This window comes from Salmo salar, chromosome ssa18 (genome assembly GCF_905237065.1).
Source record: "Salmo salar chromosome ssa18, Ssal_v3.1, whole genome shotgun sequence".
NCBI lineage: Eukaryota > Metazoa > Chordata > Actinopteri > Salmoniformes > Salmonidae > Salmo > Salmo salar.
In genome coordinates, this window is record NC_059459.1 from 71,956,921 (window position 1) to 71,977,044 (window position 20,124).

Below are 20,124 nucleotides of genomic sequence, written 5' to 3' on the forward strand. Positions count from 1 at the left end.
ATACAAAACAGAAAAACAGGACATAGAATGCCCACCCTAGTCACACCCTGGCCTAACCAAAATAGAGAACAAAAACCTCTCTATGGCCAGGGCGTGACAGTACCCCCCCCCCAAAGGTGCGGACTCTGGGCGCAAAACCTGACTCTAAAGGGGAGGGTCCGGGTGGGCCTTCCTTACGGCGGCGGCTCTGGTGCGGGACGTGGACCCCGCTCCACCTTCGGCTTGGCCCACTTAGGTGGCGCCTCTGGAGTGGGGACCCTCCTGCGGGCGATTCTGGCAGCTCCGGACAGGCGGGCGACTCTGGCAGCTCCGGACAGGCGGGCGACTCTGGCAGCTCCGGACAGGCGGGCGACTCTGGTAGCTCCGGACAGGCGGGCGACTCTGGCACAGGATGCACAAGGCTGGGGAGACATGCAGGAGGCCTGGCTCTGGGAGCAGGCACAGGACTCACCAGGCTGGGGATACATGCAGGAGGCCTGGCTCTGGGAGCAGGCACAGGACTCACCAGGCTGGGGATACATGCAGGAGGCCTGGCTCTGGGAGCAGGCACAGGACTCACCAGGCTGGGGAGACATGCAGGAGGCCTGGCTCTGGGAGCAGGCACAGGACTCACCAGGCTGGGGAGACATGCAGGAGGCCTGGCTCTGAGAGCAGGCACAGGATAGACCGGGCTGTGGGGGAGCACTGGAGATCTGGTGCGTAGGCTTGACACCACCCATCCTGGCTGAGTTGTCGCTGTAACCCAGCACGGGCGAAGTGCTGGCACAGGGCGAACTGGGCTGTGCTGGGAAATGATGGCTGCCGTGCATAGAGCAGGCGCAGGGTAGGCTGGACCTAGGAGACGCACTGGTGGCCAGATGTGCTGCGCCGGCGCACTTCTCCCTGGCTGAGTGCCAACTCTAGCACGGCAACGCTGAGGTGCCCGTATCGACCGCACCAGGCTATAGCTGCGCACTGGTGACACAGTGCGTAACTCAGCATAACAGGGTGCCTGCTTGAACCGTCGCTCCCCATAATAAGCACGGGGAGTTGGCTCAGGTCTCCAACCTGACTTACTCCAACTCCCCGTGTGCCCCGCCTCTCAGGCTCCTGTAGCTGACTTGCCTGTTCCTCCCAGTATTGCTGTTCCGCCTTCGCTGCCTCGATCTCCCACTGCGGGTGGCGATACTCCACAGGCGTTGTCCAGGGTCCCTTTCCGTCCAAAATCATCTCCCAAGTCCAGGAGTCCATAACCCTCTGTTCCTCCATACCATGCTGCTTGGTTTTCTTGTGGTGGGTGGTTCTGTAATGGCTGTTGCAAGGAGTAGACCAAGGCGCAGCGTGGTGAGTGCTCATCATTAACTTTTAATAGAACACTTTCAAGAAAACGAACGACAGCTAAACAGTTCTGTCAGGAACATGAACTAAACAGAAAGTAACCACCCACAAAACCCAAAGGAAAACAGGCTGCCTAAGTATGGCTCCCAATCAGAGACAACGATATACAGCTGTCCCTGATTGAGAACCATACCCGGCCAAAACAAAGAAATACAAAACATAGAAAAAATGACATAGAATGCCCACCCTAGTCACACCCTGGCCTAACCAAAATAGAGAACAAAAACCTCTCTATGATCAGGGCGTGACACTGTGTCAACATGAGTTAGCTAACTAGCTAGCATGCAAACATTAGCCAACCAGATAGCTAGTTTAGCTAAGAAAACATGTAGTAACTCAACGTTGGCTAGCAATAAAGATTCTTATAAACAAGTCAAGGTACCTAGCCAGCAGCTGCTGAAAATATGACTCCACTTCAAAGCCGCTAAAGAAGATATTTCTAAAATAGTCTGAGCTTCATGAGTCTCACCCGACAGAATGAAGTTGGTGCATGAAACTGATCATCTGAATCTACAGTAGGCATAAGCTTTTACTGTAAAGTAATACAGTATGTTAGAGTAATCTTTACAGGAGGCTTCCAATTACAGTTAATAACAGTTTCATTCAGCATTTTACCTACAATACAATGCTATCTACAGCATTAATGGTGTAAAACACATTGGTTTAAATACCAGTTTTGGAGACAAATTGTGATTGTATTTATGTACATTTAATTTAGCTAGTTTAATTTTTAGCACTTGTAAGAGGCACGAATTGTTGATTATCATGGCCAATATTTGTGTGTTTGGAGTCAATATTTCATGTTTTCAACCAACACATTGTTTTTAGCTTGAATTGTATTTATTTATAATTTATTTAACCTTTATTTAACTAGGCAAGTCAGTTAAGAACAAATTCTTATTTACAATGACGGCCTACCAAAAGGCAAAAGGCCTCCTGCGGGGAAGGGGGCCTGGGATTAAAAATAAAAAATGAATACAATATAAATATAGGACAAAACATACATCACAACAAGAGAGACACAACACTAAATAAAGAGCGACCTAAGACAACAACATAGCAAGGCAGCAACACATGACAACACAGCATGGTAGCAACACAACATGGTAGCAGCACAAAACATGGTACAAACATTATTGGGCACAGACAACAGCACAAAGGGCAAGAAGGTAGAGACAACAATACATCACACAAAGCAGCCACAACTGTCAGTAAGAGTGTCCATGACTGAGTCTTTGAATGAAGAGATTGAGAGAAAACTGTCCGGTTTGAGAGATGTGGAGGGTTAACACCTTTTAGTTGGCGCTCCCTATTTGATTTCTAGAAAAACAATCTTTTATCTAATCTTTCCTGTTTTCATTTTGCTCCACTTTTTGGTTTGCTCCCTGTCTTTAAGTTTGGTGTGGGTTTTTTATTTGGTTTGCCTCTTATTGGGCAAATTTAGTGGCCGCTCATGGGTGGGTGTCTTTTAGGTCCGAGTTGTTGTTGCTAGTGAATTTTCAGTGGACACCCCCATGAGTGTCTTTCAGAACCCCTCCTAAAACCTGGTTTCTGTCTGGGGAATGTAATCATCCGTATAGGCTACTTGCTTCTTCAAGTGTCATCATTAGCTGGCTAGCCGTAGCTTATTCAAAGAACCCATAAAGAATATAGGCTAGAAATAATTTCATATATTTTTATTATGTTTTAGGTATGACAATTTTAGTTGTGAAAATATAGCCTTGTTGGTGCTTTTCAACTGCACAAGTAGCCTAAGGAGAACATAGCCAAGTGGATTTTGTAGGCTGCCATTTCCTTTAACAATTTTACATTTGAATGTCATTTCTATCACTTCACAGTATATAGCTGGTTAAACTACTAACGCGGTCGGGATATATATATATATATATATATTCGGATAAACTACTAACGCGGATAAGGAGGGGAGTGGTTTGTGACAAGATCCACAAGAGCAGGTGCTCACCGATTTGTCAGCTCTTACTGCAGTTACACCTCCAACACTGCCAAAACAAGAGCTATGCAGTTGTTGGCTAACGCGGGTTAATGCTGCAACTGATTGAAACCTGCCCCTAGTCACACATAAAATAATGTTTTATTTATAAATCATAAAATTTCATGCAGAATCTATTTGAATTGCATATTTCCATGTCAAGTTCATGATTTCAAAATGACTTTGTTACAATATTTTTAAACAAACAATTTATGATTAAATCTGTGTATCATGACACAAGGTGAGACCCAGATGCAGACACAGGAGGCAGATGGTTGGAGTTTTGGATGTTTAATAAACCAAAAAGTAGGCAAGTGAATGGTCGAGGACAGGCAAAAGGTCAAAACCAGTTCAGAGTCCAGGAGGCACAGAGTGGCAGGCAGGCTTGAGGTCAAGGCAGGCAGAATGGTCAGGCAGGCGGGTACAGAGTCCAGAATAGGCAAGGGTCAAAACCGGGAGGATTAGAAAAAGGAGAATAGCAAAGGCAGGAGTACGGGAAAAAACGCTGGTTGACGTGGAACATACAACACGAACTGGCACAGAGAGACAGGAAACACAGGGATAAATACACTGGGGAAAACAAGCGACACCTGGAGGGGGTGGAGACAATAACAAGATCAGGTGAAACAGATCAGGGTGTGACACTGTATACAAATGTATTTTTAAAATATTTATTAGATCCCAGAACAGCAGTCTTGACATTGTAATTTGTGCTTACCTATGGCTAACCTTGTGGTTTGATCCCCGACCAAGTCATACCAAAGGCTTTAAAAATGAGACCTGATGCGTCTCTACTTGGCTCTCAGCATCAAGGAGATGCGCTAGACTTGTGTCCTGTCTAGAGGGTGTACTTGTAAATCATGCTGCTTTTCGCTACAGAAGCAGGAGATAGGCTCCTGCTTCTATGAGCCTTTCTGGCTTGTACAAGGTTACTTACTATGGCTTATTACAAACCTTCCATATACATACACTGTTATGTAAGAGCTGGCATAAACTGATTGATCTTCATGATCCCAAGACATGAACTGATACACATCCAAGTCTTAAAACCAGTATTTTATGTTTCACAAATCAATACAGTGTACAGTAAATGTGCATGAAGGGAGGCGTAACATTACCTATTCACTATGCATGATTTGTATTTATAACATCCGTGTGGTTTGGAAAAAATACTACTGAAATAGCTGTCCATTATATTCAACAAAGTTGAAGACGAAGAATAAAAAGTAAATGCATTGTTGGTCCTGTGTGGCTCAGTTGGTAGAGCATGGTGCTTGCAATGCCAGGGTTGTGGGTTTGATTCACAAAGGGGACCAGTTAAAAAAATATAAAACTGTATGCACTCACTACTGTAAGTCACTCTGGATAAGAGCGTCTGCACATTTTTTTTAGATGTGACGAAGAGACACATTTTGATGACCAGCACAAATCATCATACAATTATATCCATAAAGCAAATGCCTAAATATTACTGTAGTGAGAATTACTCCTATTCATGTATGGCATATTAATCATCATTAGTGTAGTTAAGACCACTCAAGTGTAGCTCTCCATCACAATGAAGTACCCTATTGATAGATGTAGAGGTGATCTTTAATGCTTTAGATGATTTAGGATGTTTAGTTTCAATTGACAAAATTGTGATTGGATCTATATCATTGTTCCAGGGTGAGAAAAGTGGGCGAACATCATCCTCATAACTTGGTCCGTTGGTAAATGAGTAGATGTGTGAACCATCTTCTGCATTAAAGAACATCACCTTCTTTTCCTTATAATCTAGAAAGATAGCAACTTTATCTGGAATATCTTTGTCAAGAACATGCTCCTTATCATCCATGGCTTTCAGTCTTCCCCCATTGGACAGACTGATTACCCAGAAGCCATTGGCAGGGCTGAGAACTAATTGTCCCTTCCTGTTAGCTGTTGCCTTCGTAACACCAAGTACCCAGTCATCCTTCTTCTCCACATTCACCTCCCAGTAGGTCCTCCAAGCACGGCCCATAATGCCCAACACATAGGGATCTTCATCAAACATCTTCTCATTACACAGTCTCTGTGGTGTTTCCTTTATCCAGCATACTGATTTACCATCTATCAGTAGGTTAGGGTGAGCTGTGTCCACATCCAGAGTTACATCCACTGAGGAAAGAAAACAGATACATACATACCGTTGATGACACATTTTTCTTATTTTGATCTTAAAAACCTCTAAGCTGTTGGGGTGGAGCGGGAAGGGTACAAAGCTAAAATATGGAAGTGTTTTAAGATGGTAATACCATATGTGCTATTTCATAACTTAGATGTCTTCAGTAATATACTACAATGTAGAAAATAGTAAAAATAAAGACAAATCCTGGAGTAGGTGTGTCCAAACTTTTGACTGGTACTGTTATTGTTTCAACTGCTGATTGTCCCTTGGTTGTTGATTGGAAAACGTGACAAAATATTAATAGCCATATGTAAGAAAAAATAATAATAAATAGCTTAGTACCTTCATGTAACTTCTCATCTGAAAAAATGAAAAGAAAATGAAAACAGAGAAGTGCAATAACAAAGCTCACATTTCATTCAAACTATCATCCTGATTAGTATACTGTATAAACAATAGGGCCATTACCGGTTGACTGCTCCATGGTCTGCACTGATGCATCTATAAGTGAATCAAAATAATTAAAATATATTAACCTGGAAATACACAGTAAATAACAGGTATTTCTATAATGCTGTACTTACTGTATGGTATATCTTGATTTAAAAGTATGTCGTATGGTGGCATGTATGTGTGTGTAGTTTACATTCGTTACTGTACCTTGCTTAGGGGGTGTCTTTGGCTGTTCAATAACTGTGGTGTTATATCATTCATGTAAAAAAAAGACTTCATCATAATTTGATAAAACATTTTTCATCTGAAATACTTAAATCCTAGAAATCATATTTTAAACGTACAACATGGGGATTTTCTACTTTTGAAGTAAAACGTTTTTCACTAGAATTATTTTGGATGTCTGCTCCTGTACAACGTGTTGTTCAAATCACATAGTTATGACCAAATGTCCAAAGATATTACTTTGCTCTTTTGAACTAGACAATTATTAAATCCACCATTATGATTTTAATGCAGCAAATACAATCAACATAATGTACCTGTTTTGTCTTCAACAGATGTTCTACTGCAACAGCCACCTGTACAAAGAAGAACATGTAGTGCAATCATGATCTGATAAAGAGATGTACAGTATGTACTTTCTTTAGTTCAAAATGTGTGCATCTCTTTCTTCATTGATTAGTATATTAGTAATAGTTATAATGATATTAATTAGGGTGGGAGATATATTTTTGGGTTATATATTTATTTTCTTTCTTTTTTTTTTACATTATTAAAGGAAAACTCCACCCAAAACTATCTTTTAGTATTTCTTTCATTAGTCCATTGTTGATATAGTCCCAAAATGTTTTATATGTCAGCAATCTTTTTCAAGATATGTAACTTTCTAAACACAGACATCTGGCCCGCATGATGTAATTTGCATCAAAAGATGCTGCGTTATTCATCACATGATGGAAAATGCATCATATGGGATAGATTTCTGTATTTTGAAAGTCACATATCTTAAACTTGATTGCTGACATATAGAACATTTTGGGCCTATATCGTTTTTGGGTGGTTTTCCTTTTAATAATGTAAAAAACGAACTAAAATGTATAACCCAAAAATATATCTCCCTCCCTAATTGCCTTTTTTTTATTTTAAGAGTGTACAGTTTAATCTGTGCAGCAGATTTACCCATTATAGCTAACAGTAGAGGAGGACCAAGTTCAGAAACAGCTGTGTTCTGTATTATTCTTCTGTGGATAAAAACATAGGAAGAAGTGAGACAGTACCCCAGAATGTCAAAGTGGAATTTTGTTTGTAGAATTTTTGGGAAATTAATTAAAAATAAGAACACTTCTTGAGTCAGTAGGTATTCAACCCCTTTGTTATGGCAAGCCTAAATAAGTTTGACCAAAAATGTGGTTAACAGGGAAAACCAATAAAAAAAAAAACTGGTTATATCTCCAGTTCTGTTCGTGATATTACGATTCTAACAACGACAGTGTGTTAAATAGACGAACACTACATATACACAAAAGTATGTGGACACCCCTTCAAATTAGTGGATTTGGCTATTTCAGCCATACCCCTTGCTGACAGGTGTAAAAAAAAAATCAAGCACACCGCCATGCAATCTCCATAGACAAACATTGCCAGTAGAATGGCCCGTACTGAAGAGCTCAGTGACTTTCAACATGGCACCGTCATAGGATTCCACCTTTCCAACAAGTCAGTTTGTCAAATTTCTGCCCTGCTAGAGCTGCCCCAGTCAACTGTAAGTGCTGTTATTGTGAATTGGAAACGTCTAGGAGTAACAACGGCTCAGCCGCGAAGTGGTAGGCCACATAAGATCACAGAACGGTACCACCGAGTGCTGAACGTATAGCGTGTAAAAATCATCTGTCCTCGGTTGCAACACTCACTACCAAGTTCCAAACTACCTCTGGAAGCAACATCAGCACAATTACTGTTTGTCGGCAGCTTCATGAAATGGGTTTCCATGGCCGAGCACCCACACACAAGCCTATGATCACCATGCGCAATGCCAAGCGTCGGCTGAAGTGGTGTAAAGCTCGCCGCTATTGGACTTTGTAGCAGTGGAAACGCGTTCTCTGGTGTGATGAACCATCTGGATTTTTGTCGGATGCCAAGAGAACGTTACCTGCCCAACTGCATAGTACCATTTGTAAAGGTTGGTAGAGGAGGAATAATGGTCTGGGGCTATTTCTTCATGGTTCGGGCTCCTTAGTTCCAGTGAAGGGAAATATTAACGCTACAACATACAATTACATTCTATGTGATTCTGTGCTTTTGTGCTTCCAACTTTGTGGCAACAGTTTTGGGGAAGGCTCTTTCCTGTTTCAGCATGACAATGCCCTCGTGCACAAAGTGAGGTCAATACAGAAATGGTTTGTTGATCGGTGTGGAAGAACTTGACTGGCCTGCACAGACCCCTGACCTCAACCCCATGGAACACCTTTGTGATGAATTGGAACACAGACTATGAGCCAGGTCTAATCACCCAACATCAGTGCCTGACCTCACTAATGCTTGTGGCTGAATGGAAGCAAGTCCACACAGCAATGTTCCAACATCTAGTGGAAAGGCTTCCCAGAAGAGTGGACGCTGTTATAGCAGTAAAGGGGGGACCAACTCTATATGCATGCCCATCATTTTGGAATGAGATGTTCGACAAGAAGGTGTATGTAGTGTATTTGGGAAAAGTCAAGGATAAGGGGGACATGACTTTAAAATGTCAGAGTACTTAAACATTTCAATGAATTTTGCTACATTATGATGCTCTCTGTCTTTCTAGTGTTAATATACACAATCACAAAGAAAACCATTCATATTTTTTTTAGGAAGATCATAAACATGATCAAAGACAATTTATTTAAAAAGAACAGAATAGCATGTTTTGAGTTGCATTTATCTGTGCTTAGTAGCTACACCTTGCCGCTGAAATCAACTTGTTAATTTAGCATACATCACAGTCCCTGCCCTACCATAGTCAACACGCACATTTTACAGTAAAAATATAATGGAATTTAACAGAAGAAAGGATATTTTTCCAAAATGGCTGATCATCACCAGTAGCCTTTTCACATGAGGAACTCACACAGAGCCATGGTTATTCTAGTAAAAAGTTGTACCTGAAAACAGAGACCATCTGCGCAATTTTGTAGAATTGTTTGGCAAAAACAGGTTCATTAGAAACCTTGGAATCTGGATCATTTAGCTATTTGATTTAGAATTGTAGGACCCCTTTATTAAGGTATAAAAAATACATATCATATTTGATTAAAAAAATACCAGTCAAAAGTTTGGACACACCTACTCATTCAAGGGTTTTTCTTAATTATTTATATTTTCTACATTGTAGAATAATAGTGAAGACATCAACACTGTGAAATAACACATAGAATCAAGTAGTAACCAAAAAAAAGTGTTAAACAAATTAAAATATATTTTAGATTCTTCAAAATAGCCACCCTTTGCCTTGATGACAGCTTTGCACACTCTTGGCATTCTCTCAACCAGCTTAATGAGGAATGCTTTCCCAACAGTCTTGAAGGAGTTCCCACGTACGCTGAACACTTGTTGACTGCTTTTCCTTCACTCTGCAGTCCAACTCATCCCAAACCATCTCAATTGGGTTGAGGTCGGGTGATTGTGGAGGCCAGGTCATCTGATGCAGCACTCCATCACTCTCCTTCTTGGTAATATAACCCTTACACAGCCTGGAGGTGTGTCGGGGCATTGTCCAGTTGAAAACAAATTATAGTCCCTCTAAGCGCAAACCAGATGGGATGACGAATCGCTGCAGAATGCTGTGGTAGCCATGCTGGTTAAGTGTGCCTTGAATTCTAAACAAATCACTGACAGTGTCACCAGCAAAGTACCCCCACAACATCACACCTCTTCCTCCATGCTTCACGTTTGAACCACACATTTGTTTAACCTTTATTTAACTAGGCAAGTTAATTAAGAACACATTCTTATTTACAATGACGGCCTACCGGGGGAATAGTGGGTTAACTGCCATGTTCGGGGCAGAATGACAGATTTTTACTTTGTCAGCTCGGGGATTCGATCCAAAAACCTTTCGGTTACATGCCCAATGCTCTAACCACTAGGGTACATGCCGACCCACACATGCGGAGATCATCCATTCACCTACTCTGCGTTTCACAAAGACACGGCGGTTGGAACCAAAAACCTAAAATTTGGACTCATCAGACCAAAGGACAGATTTTCACCGGTCTAATGTCCATTGCTCGTGTTTCTTGGCCCAAGCAAGTTTCTTCTTCTTATTGGTGTCCTTTAGTAGTGCTGATGGTTTGTTGATCGGTGTGGAAGAACTTGACTGGCCTGCACAGACCCCTGACCTCAACCCCATGGAACACCTTTGTGATGAATTGGAACACAGACTATGAGCCAGGTCTAATCACCCAACATCAGTGCCTGACCTCACTAATGCTTGTGGCTGAATGGAAGCAAGTCCACACAGCAATGTTCCAACATCTAGTGGAAAGGCTTCCCAGAAGAGTGGACGCTGTTATAGCAGTAAAGGGGGGACCAACTCTATATGCATGCCCATCATTTTGGAATGAGATGTTCGACAAGAAGGTGTATGTAGTGTATTTGGGAAAAGTCAAGGATAAGGGGGACATGACTTTAAAATGTCAGAGTACTTAAACATTTCAATTAATTTTGCTACATTATGATGCTCTCTGTCTTTCTAGTGTTAATATACACAATCACAAAGAAAACCATTCATATTTTTTTTAGGAAGATCATAAACATGATCAAAGACAATTTATTTAAAAAGAACAGAATAGCATGTTTTGAGTTGCATTTATCTGTGCTTAGTAGCTACACCTTGCCGCTGAAATCAACTTGTTAATTTAGCATACATCACAGTCCCTGCCCTACCATAGTCAACACGCACATTTTACAGTAAAAATATAATGGAATTTAACAGAAGAAAGGATATTTTTCCAAAATGGCTGATCATCACCAGTAGCCTTTTCACATGAGGAACTCACACAGAGCCATGGTTATTCTAGTAAAAAGTTGTACCTGAAAACAGAGACCATCTGCGCAATTTTGTAGAATTGTTTGGCAAAAACAGGTTCATTAGAAACCTTGGAATCTGGATCATTTAGCTATTTGATTTAGAATTGTAGGACCCCTTTATTAAGGTATAAAAAATACATATCATATTTGATTAAAAAAATACCAGTCAAAAGTTTGGACACACCTACTCATTCAAGGGTTTTTCTTAATTATTTATATTTTCTACATTGTAGAATAATAGTGAAGACATCAACACTGTGAAATAACACATAGAATCAAGTAGTAACCAAAAAAAAGTGTTAAACAAATTAAAATATATTTTAGATTCTTCAAAATAGCCACCCTTTGCCTTGATGACAGCTTTGCACACTCTTGGCATTCTCTCAACCAGCTTAATGAGGAATGCTTTCCCAACAGTCTTGAAGGAGTTCCCACGTACGCTGAACACTTGTTGACTGCTTTTCCTTCACTCTGCAGTCCAACTCATCCCAAACCATCTCAATTGGGTTGAGGTCGGGTGATTGTGGAGGCCAGGTCATCTGATGCAGCACTCCATCACTCTCCTTCTTGGTAATATAACCCTTACACAGCCTGGAGGTGTGTCGGGGCATTGTCCAGTTGAAAACAAATTATAGTCCCTCTAAGCGCAAACCAGATGGGATGACGAATCGCTGCAGAATGCTGTGGTAGCCATGCTGGTTAAGTGTGCCTTGAATTCTAAACAAATCACTGACAGTGTCACCAGCAAAGTACCCCCACAACATCACACCTCTTCCTCCATGCTTCACGTTTGAACCACACATTTGTTTAACCTTTATTTAACTAGGCAAGTTAATTAAGAACACATTCTTATTTACAATGACGGCCTACCGGGGAATAGTGGGTTAACTGCCATGTTCGGGGCAGAATGACAGATTTTTACTTTGTCAGCTCGGGGATTCGATCCAAAAACCTTTCGGTTACATGCCCAATGCTCTAACCACTAGGGTACATGCCGACCCACACATGCGGAGATCATCCATTCACCTACTCTGCGTTTCACAAAGACACGGCGGTTGGAACCAAAAACCTCAAATTTGGACTCATCAGACCAAAGGACAGATTTTCACCGGTCTAATGTCCATTGCTCGTGTTTCTTGGCCCAAGCAAGTTTCTTCTTCTTATTGGTGTCCTTTAGTAGTGCTGATGGTTTGTTGATCGGTGTGGAAGAACTTGACTGGCCTGCACAGACCCCTGACCTCAACCCCATGGAACACCTTTGTGATGAATTGGAACACAGACTATGAGCCAGGTCTAATCACCCAACATCAGTGCCTGACCTCACTAATGCTTGTGGCTGAATGGAAGCAAGTCCACACAGCAATGTTCCAACATCTAGTGGAAAGGCTTCCCAGAAGAGTGGACGCTGTTATAGCAGTAAAAGGGGGACCAACTCTATATGCATGCCCATCATTTTGGAATGAGATGTTCGACAAGAAGGTGTATGTAGTGTATTTGGGAAAAGTCAAGGATAAGGGGGACATGACTTTAAAATGTCAGAGTACTTAAACATTTCAATGAATTTTGCTACATTATGATGCTCTCTGTCTTTCTAGTGTTAATATACACAATCACAAAGAAAACCATTCATATTTTTTTAGGAAGATCATAAACATGATCAAAGACAATTTATTTAAAAAGAACAGAATAGCATGTTTTGAGTTGCATTTATCTGTGCTTAGTAGCTACACCTTGCCGCTGAAATCAACTTGTTAATTTAGCATACATCACAGTCCCTGCCCTACCATAGTCAACACGCACATTTTACAGTAAAAATATAATGGAATTTAACAGAAGAAAGGATATTTTTCCAAAATGGCTGATCATCACCAGTAGCCTTTTCACATGAGGAACTCACACAGAGCCATGGTTATTCTAGTAAAAAGTTGTACCTGAAAACAGAGACCATCTGCGCAATTTTGTAGAATTGTTTGGCAAAAACAGGTTCATTAGAAACCTTGGAATCTGGATCATTTAGCTATTTGATTTAGAATTGTAGGACCCCTTTATTAAGGTATAAAAAATACATATCATATTTGATTAAAAAAATACCAGTCAAAAGTTTGGACACACCTACTCATTCAAGGGTTTTTCTTAATTATTTATATTTTCTACATTGTAGAATAATAGTGAAGACATCAACACTGTGAAATAACACATAGAATCAAGTAGTAACCAAAAAAAAGTGTTAAACAAATTAAAATATATTTTAGATTCTTCAAAATCTAGTTCAGTCTGCTTTCCAACAGCCACTAGGAGACTAATTCACCTTTCAGCAGGACAATAACCTAAAACACAAGGCCAAATCTACACTGGAGTTGTTTACCAAGATGACATTGAATGTTCCTGAGTGGCTTAGTTACAGTTTTGACTTAAATCAACTTCAAAATCTATGGCTTTCTAGCAATGATTAACAACCAACTTGACAGAGCTTGAATAATTTTTTTAATAATGGGCAAATATTGTACAATCCAGGTGTGCAAAGCTGTTAGAGACTTAAATACATTTCAATCCCACTTTGTAACACAACAAAATGTGTAAAAAGTCAAGGGTGTGAAAAACTTTCCGAATGCACTGACATTCTTTGTAATGTATCTGTTCAGGTGAAAAGACAAGATAATCATTGTATTACCCTGAAACACAGATTGTACTGAAGGTAATGCTGACCATAAAACATTGATAAGAAAGTATCATTGCAGGAAACTCTGTATGCTATTCTGAGATATAGTACTGTAGTTTCAAACCCAAGGGCAGAGAGATGAAATTGTGGAATAAAGGCAATCACTATAATGCTTACAAATGTGAGCAATATTTCGCGCAAATGGTATAGATAATAACTGAATTAATTGGTATAAAATGTTTTTGATAGTGATATAGTGTTAAGAAATAAACAAATAAGTCATCAAAGAGCACAGGAAATTAAATGTTTCACTAACATGCTACCTGACAAAGGAGATGATTGTGTACAACAGGAAAAAGAGGACCGAAGCACGCTCCCATTCTCATAGACGGGGATGTAGTTGAGCAGGTTGAGAGCTTCAAGCTCCTTAGTGTCCACATCACCAACAAACTATTATGGTCCAAGCAAACCAAGACAGTCGTGTAGAGGGCACGACAATGCCTATTCCCTTTCAGGAGACTGAAAAGATTTGGCATGGGTCCTCAGATCCTTGAAAAGGATCTACAGCGGAACCATCGAGAGCATCCTGACCGGTTGAATCACGGTATGGCAACTGCTCGGCCCCCGACCGCAAGGCACTACAGAGGGTAGTGCGTAGCTAGTTATCCTGTTGAGGACCTGATCCCGGTATTGGGATTTATTGACAAGTGACCATGGCGGGAAATTCAAAACTGCAAGAATCTAATAATTTCAATTTCTCAAACAATCAACTATTTTTCACCATTTGAAAGATAAACATCTCCTAAATCCAACCACATTGTCCGATTTCAAAGAGGCTTTACGGCGAAAGCATAAAGTTAGGTTATGTTAGGAGAGTACATAAAATAGCTGTGTGTAATGTTTTGTCAATTCAAAGACAGGCGTCACCAAAAGCAGATAACCAGCTAAAATTATGCACTAACCTTTGACAATCTTCATCAGATGACACTCCTAGGACATTATGTTATACAATACATGCATTTTTTGTTCCATCAAGTTCATATTTATATCCAAAAATAGCATTTTACAGTAGCGGTGAAATTCAGAATTTTTTTCTCCCTCAAATGCTTCCGGTGAATCAGCGTTACAATTTACAAAATTACTATTCGAAAACATTGGTAAATTATAATATTGTCATTCAAAGAATTATAGATTAACATCTCGTAAATGCTACCGCATTGCCAGATTTCAAAATAACTTTACTGGGAAATCACACTTTGCAATAAACGGGGTGCTATGCTAAGAACATGCTAAGAACAATAGGCTAGGATATACAGGTTAGCACCATCTAATATCAATAATACTATTGTAAATAAAACCTTACCTTTGATTATCTTCATCAGAAGGCACTTCCAGGAATCCCAGGTCCACAACAAATGTGGTTTCTTTCGACAAAGTTCATAATTTATGTCCAAATAACTCCAAGTTGTTCCATGTTGTTAGGCTCCTCAAAATGTAGGGCGGGGGGGGAAAGTCACGACGAAAAGTAAAAAAAAAATCTATTTACGTTCGTTGAAACATGTCAAACGTTGTTTAGCATCAATCTTTAGGGCCATTTTTAACGTGAAACATCAGTAATATTTCAACCCGACCTCTCCTGTGTCTTGAAAAACGTTTTTGAAAAATGTCTCGCCTCACATGCACGCGCATGTGCGCGCAATAATGAAGTGACGACATCCCAGGGACGTCAACTTCCCTGCATTCTAATTCGGTCTTTGTTCATCATAGACGCTTCAAACAACTTTATAAAGATCGTTGACATCTAGTGGAAGCCGTAGGAAGTGCAAAATGAATCCTTTGTCACTGTGTGATCTATTAGCAATGACTCGAAAATAGTACAGCCACAAAATTCTAATTTCCTGGTTGTATTTCTCTCAGGTTTTTGCCTGCCATATGAGTTTTGTTATACTTACAGACACCATTCAAACTGTTTCAGAAAATTCAGAGTGTTTTCTATCCAAATCTGTTAATAATATGCATATCCTAGCTTCTGAGTTGGTGTAGGAGGCAGTTAAAAATGGCCACATATTTCTTTCAAAATTTTCAATACTGCCTCCTAGCCCGTAGAGGTTATCTGGCTAGCTAATAAAAGTCAGAGCAAACGTAGCTAGCTAACACAACCTGATACCAGTGCTGGTGGAGGCCTTATCAGCATGTTGTTTGTGCAACAGTATCTTCTAAATCAAAGAGGAATAGGCGAAGCGTCAATATGCTGGCTATATGAATAAAGATTTAATGTAGACAAAGATTATAGGGTCCCCTAGGAAACACGGAACATCACTTTGGTTCCTACCCTGTCACAATAACTCTTCCATGGCATTTTCATTCATTGTCATGTCAAACAACACTGTATTCAAAGTGCCCACGTTTATATTCTAATTACAGAAGTATAATAAACATTCTATTTCCATGATTCTGAAAGTTCACCTAAGTGTTTTGATCTAAATCGCAATTGTAACATTTGGTTAAAAATAAGGCCTAGTATTTTTGCCCATATTGTGGCAGTGCGGAGATGATCTCAAATGACTGCAGGAAATGCAGAAATTGATGGAAATGCAAGAAATTATTTTAGGTTGAAATTGAATTGAACAGTTTAAAACAATCCGAATGGCGAATGACCCATTGAAATAATTTAGAAAATTAACTCAGCAAAAAAAGAAACATCCTCTCACTGTCAACTGCATTTATTTTCAGCAAAATTAACATGTGCAAATATTTGTATGAACATAACAAGATTCAACAACTGAGACATAAACTGAACAAGTTCCACAGACATATGACTAACAGAAATGGAATAATGTGTCCCTGAACAAAGGGTCAAAATCAAAACTAACAGTCAGCATCAGCTGCAAAATCTGGACCCCTACAAATCAGCCAGGCTAGACAATCTGGACCCTCTCTTTCTAAAATTATCTGCCAAAATTGTTGCACCCTATTACTAGCATGTTCAACCTCTCTTTCGTATCGTCTGAGATTCCCACAGATTGAAAAGCTGCCGCGGTCATCCCCCTCTTCAAAGGGGGAGACACTCTAGACCCAAACTGTTACAGACCCATATCTATTCTACCCTGCCTTTCTAACGTCTTCGAAAGCCAAGTTAACAAACAGATTACCGACCATTTTGAATCCCACCGTACCTTCTCCACTATGCAATCTGGTTTCTGAGCTGGTCATGGGTGAACCTCAGTCACGCTCAAGGTCCTAAACGATATCATAACCGCCATCGATAAGAGACATTACTGTGCAGCCGTATTCATCGACCTGGCAAAGGCTTTCAACTGTCAATCACAACATTCTTAATGGCAGACTCAACAGCCTTGGTTTCTCAAATGATTGCTTCGCCTGGTTCACCAACAATTAGAGTTCAGTTTGTCAAATCAGGGGACCTGTTGTCCGGACCTCTGGCAGTCTCTATGGGGGCGCCACAGGGTTCAATTCTCGGGCCGACTCTCTTCACTGTATACATCAATGATGTCGCTATTGCTGCTAGTGATTCTTTGATCCAGCTCTATGCAGACGACACCATTCTGTATACCTCTGGCCCTTCTTTGGACACTGTGTTAAAACCTGTTGGGGCTATTCTGAGTACATAGCTCGGCCATCACGGCTAGCTATTTTGACACCCACCAAGTTTGGTGCTCACTAAACTCAGAATTACTATTAGAAAAATTGGATTACCTTTGCTGTTCTTCATCAGAATGCACTCCCAGGACTTCTACTTCAACAACAAATGTTGTTTTTGTTCCAAATAATTCATAGTTATATTCAAATAGCCCCGTTTTGTTCGTGCGTTCAGGTCACTATCCAAAGGGTGATGCACGAGTGCATTTCGTGACAAAAAATGTCAAAATATTCCATTACCGTACTTAGAAGCATGTCAAACGCTGTTTAAAATCAATTTTTATGCTATTTTTCTCGTAAAATAGCGATATTATTCCAACCGGGCAACGTTGTATTCATTCAAAGGCTGAAAGAAAAAAATGGAGTAGTCTCGTGAACGCGCCTCTCAGTCTCACTGTCCCCAGGCTGACCACTCACAAACAGAGCTGCTGTGCTTTGCCCAGAGACAGCAGACACCCCATTCCACTTTCTGGCGGCTTCTGAGAGCCAATGGAAGCCTTAGAAAATGTCACGTTACAGCACAGATGCTGTATTTTCGATAGAGATGCAACAGAAGGACAACAAATTGTCAGACAGTATCCATACTTCCATACTTCCTGTATGGAATCTTCTCAGGTTTTTGCCTGCCATATGAGTTCTGTTATACTCACAGACACCATTCAAACAGTTTTAGAAACTTTAGGGTGTTTTCTATCCAAAGCCAATAATTATATGCATATTCTAGTTACTGGGCAGGAGTAGTAACCAGATTAAATCGGGTACGTTTTTTATCTGGCCGTGTAAATACTGCCCCCTATCCCCAACAGGTTAAGAATTATAGATACAGAACTCCTTTATGCAATCGCGGTGTCAGATTTTAAAATAGCTTTTCGGCGAAAGCACATTTTGCAATATTCTGAGTAGAAAGCTCGGCCATCACAGGCTAGCTAATTTGACACCCACCAAGTTTGGTGCTCACTTAACTCAGAATTACTATAAGAAAAATGTAATTACCTTTGCTGTTCTTCATCAGAATGCACTCCCAGGACTTCTACTTCAACAACAAATGTTGTTTTGGTTTGAAATAATCCATAGTTATATTGAAATAGCTCCGTTTTGTTCGTGCGTTGAGGTCACTCTCCGAAGGGTGACGCGCGGGTGCATTTCGTGACAACAAATTTCAAAATATTCCATTACCGTACTTCGAAGCATGTCAAATAAATTTTTATGCTATTTTTCTCGTAAAATAGCGATAATATTCCAACCGGGCGACGTTGTATTCATTCAAAGACTGAAAGAACAAAATGGAGTAGTCTCGTGGACGCGCATCTCCAGTGTCACTGTCCCCAGGCAGGCCAGTAACAAACAGAGCTGCTGTACTTAGCCCAGAGACTGCAGAGCTCTCATTCCACTTTCTGGCGCCTTCTGAGAGCCAATGGAAGCCTTAGAAAATGTCACGTTACAGCACAGATGCTGTATTTTCGATAGAGAGGCTACAGAAGGACAATAAATTGTCAGACAGGGCACTTCCTGTATGGAATCTTCTCAGGTTTTGGCCTGCCATATGAGTTCTGTTATACTCACAGACACCATTCAAACAGTTTTAGAAACTTTAGAGTGTTTTCTATCCAAATCTACTAATTATATGCATATTCTAGTTTCTGGGCAGGAGTACTGACCAGATTAAATCGGGTACGTTTTTTATCCGGCCATGAAAATACTGCCCCATATCCCAAAGAAGTTAATAACCGTTGCACAGGTGCATGTTCATTAATTGTTTATGGTTCATTGAACAAGCATGGGAAACAGTGTTTAAACCCTTTACAATGACGATCTGTTAAATTATTTAGATTTTAATGAATTATATTTGAAAGACAGGGTCCTGAAAAAGGGACATTTCTTTTTTTTCTGAGTTTATGTGTTGCCACCCTAATCACACACTACTCATGAAGAAAATTTAGAACTTTTATTAATCCCAAAAATTAAATACCGTCAAATACCGTCAGAAATGTTTAAAATACCATGATATGAAATTTTAAGTCAAGGACTGAGTCAAGGACTGTTCTCTCTGCTACCGCACGGCAAGCGGTACCGGAGCGCCATGTCTAGGTCCAAGAGGCTTCTAAACAGCTTCTACCCCCAAGCCATGAGACTCCTGAGCATCTAATCAAATGGCCACCCAGACAATTTGCATTGCTCCCCACCCCCCCGTCTTTTACACCGCTGCTACTCTCTGTTGTTATCATCTAGGCATGGTCACTTTAATAACTCTACCTACATATTACCTCAACTAACTGCTGCCCCCACACATTGACTCTGTACTGGTACCCCCCTGTATATAGTCTCGCTATTGTTATTTTACTGCTGCTCTTTCATTACTTGTTACTTTTATTTCTTCTTCTTTTTTAACTGCATTGTTGGTTAGTGGCTTGTAAGTAAGCATTTCACTGTATGGTCTACACCTGTTGTATTCAGCGCATGTGATTATTACAATTTGATTTCATTTGATATTTCAAGGGATTTGTTTGAAAAAATTGTCATGTTCAGTAATAATAATAAAAAAGGCTTTACCTTGGTTCTCTCTGATACGAGTGTCTCGTTCATGAATGTGCCCTCGGAATGGAATCTACTCAGATTAAGGAGGTAATCATTAATAGCAGCTAACAGATTGACAGCACCATTACAGTTGTGCACAAAGTCCACAATGACCCAAACACCATACAGCGAGCAGTTATGCTAATGTTTTCTTAACCTGATTTATAATGTTGAATTTTTATACATTTCAGT

The 20,124-nt window shown here is 40.3% G+C and overlaps 1 protein-coding gene across 3 annotated transcripts; it reads right to left on the bottom strand.

Annotated features, from left to right (window-relative positions):
* Window positions 1-4,024: 4,024 nt before the first annotated feature.
* On the bottom strand, window positions 4,025-20,124 carry LOC106577958 (butyrophilin subfamily 1 member A1). 3 transcript variants are annotated; one of them, XM_014156443.2, is made up of 7 exons: window positions 19,909-20,124; window positions 7,152-7,213; window positions 6,512-6,550; window positions 6,177-6,209; window positions 5,985-6,017; window positions 5,859-5,876; window positions 4,025-5,506 (listed from the first exon to the last, which is right to left on the bottom strand). In XM_014156443.2, exons 2-7 carry the CDS (start codon window positions 7,153-7,155, stop codon window positions 4,875-4,877), a joined length of 759 nt encoding a protein of 252 aa, XP_014011918.2. In that variant the 5' UTR covers window positions 7,156-7,213; window positions 19,909-20,124; the 3' UTR covers window positions 4,025-4,874. The 3 variants fall into 3 exon arrangements, with proteins under 3 accessions (XP_014011918.2, XP_045557434.1, XP_045557435.1); XM_045701478.1 differs by lacking the exon at window positions 6,177-6,209 and having other exon boundaries at window positions 19,909-20,006; XM_045701479.1 differs by lacking the exon at window positions 7,152-7,213 and having other exon boundaries at window positions 19,909-19,971.

Coding starts and splice junctions, on each gene's coding strand:
- LOC106577958 (XM_014156443.2), bottom strand. Junction 6,210..6,511: donor ATCTGTTGAAGACAAAACAG/GTACATTATGTT, acceptor ATAACACCACAG/TTATTGAACAGCCAAAGACA. Junction 6,018..6,176: donor AAAGACACCCCCTAAGCAAG/GTACAGTAACGA, acceptor ATTCACTTATAG/ATGCATCAGTGCAGACCATG.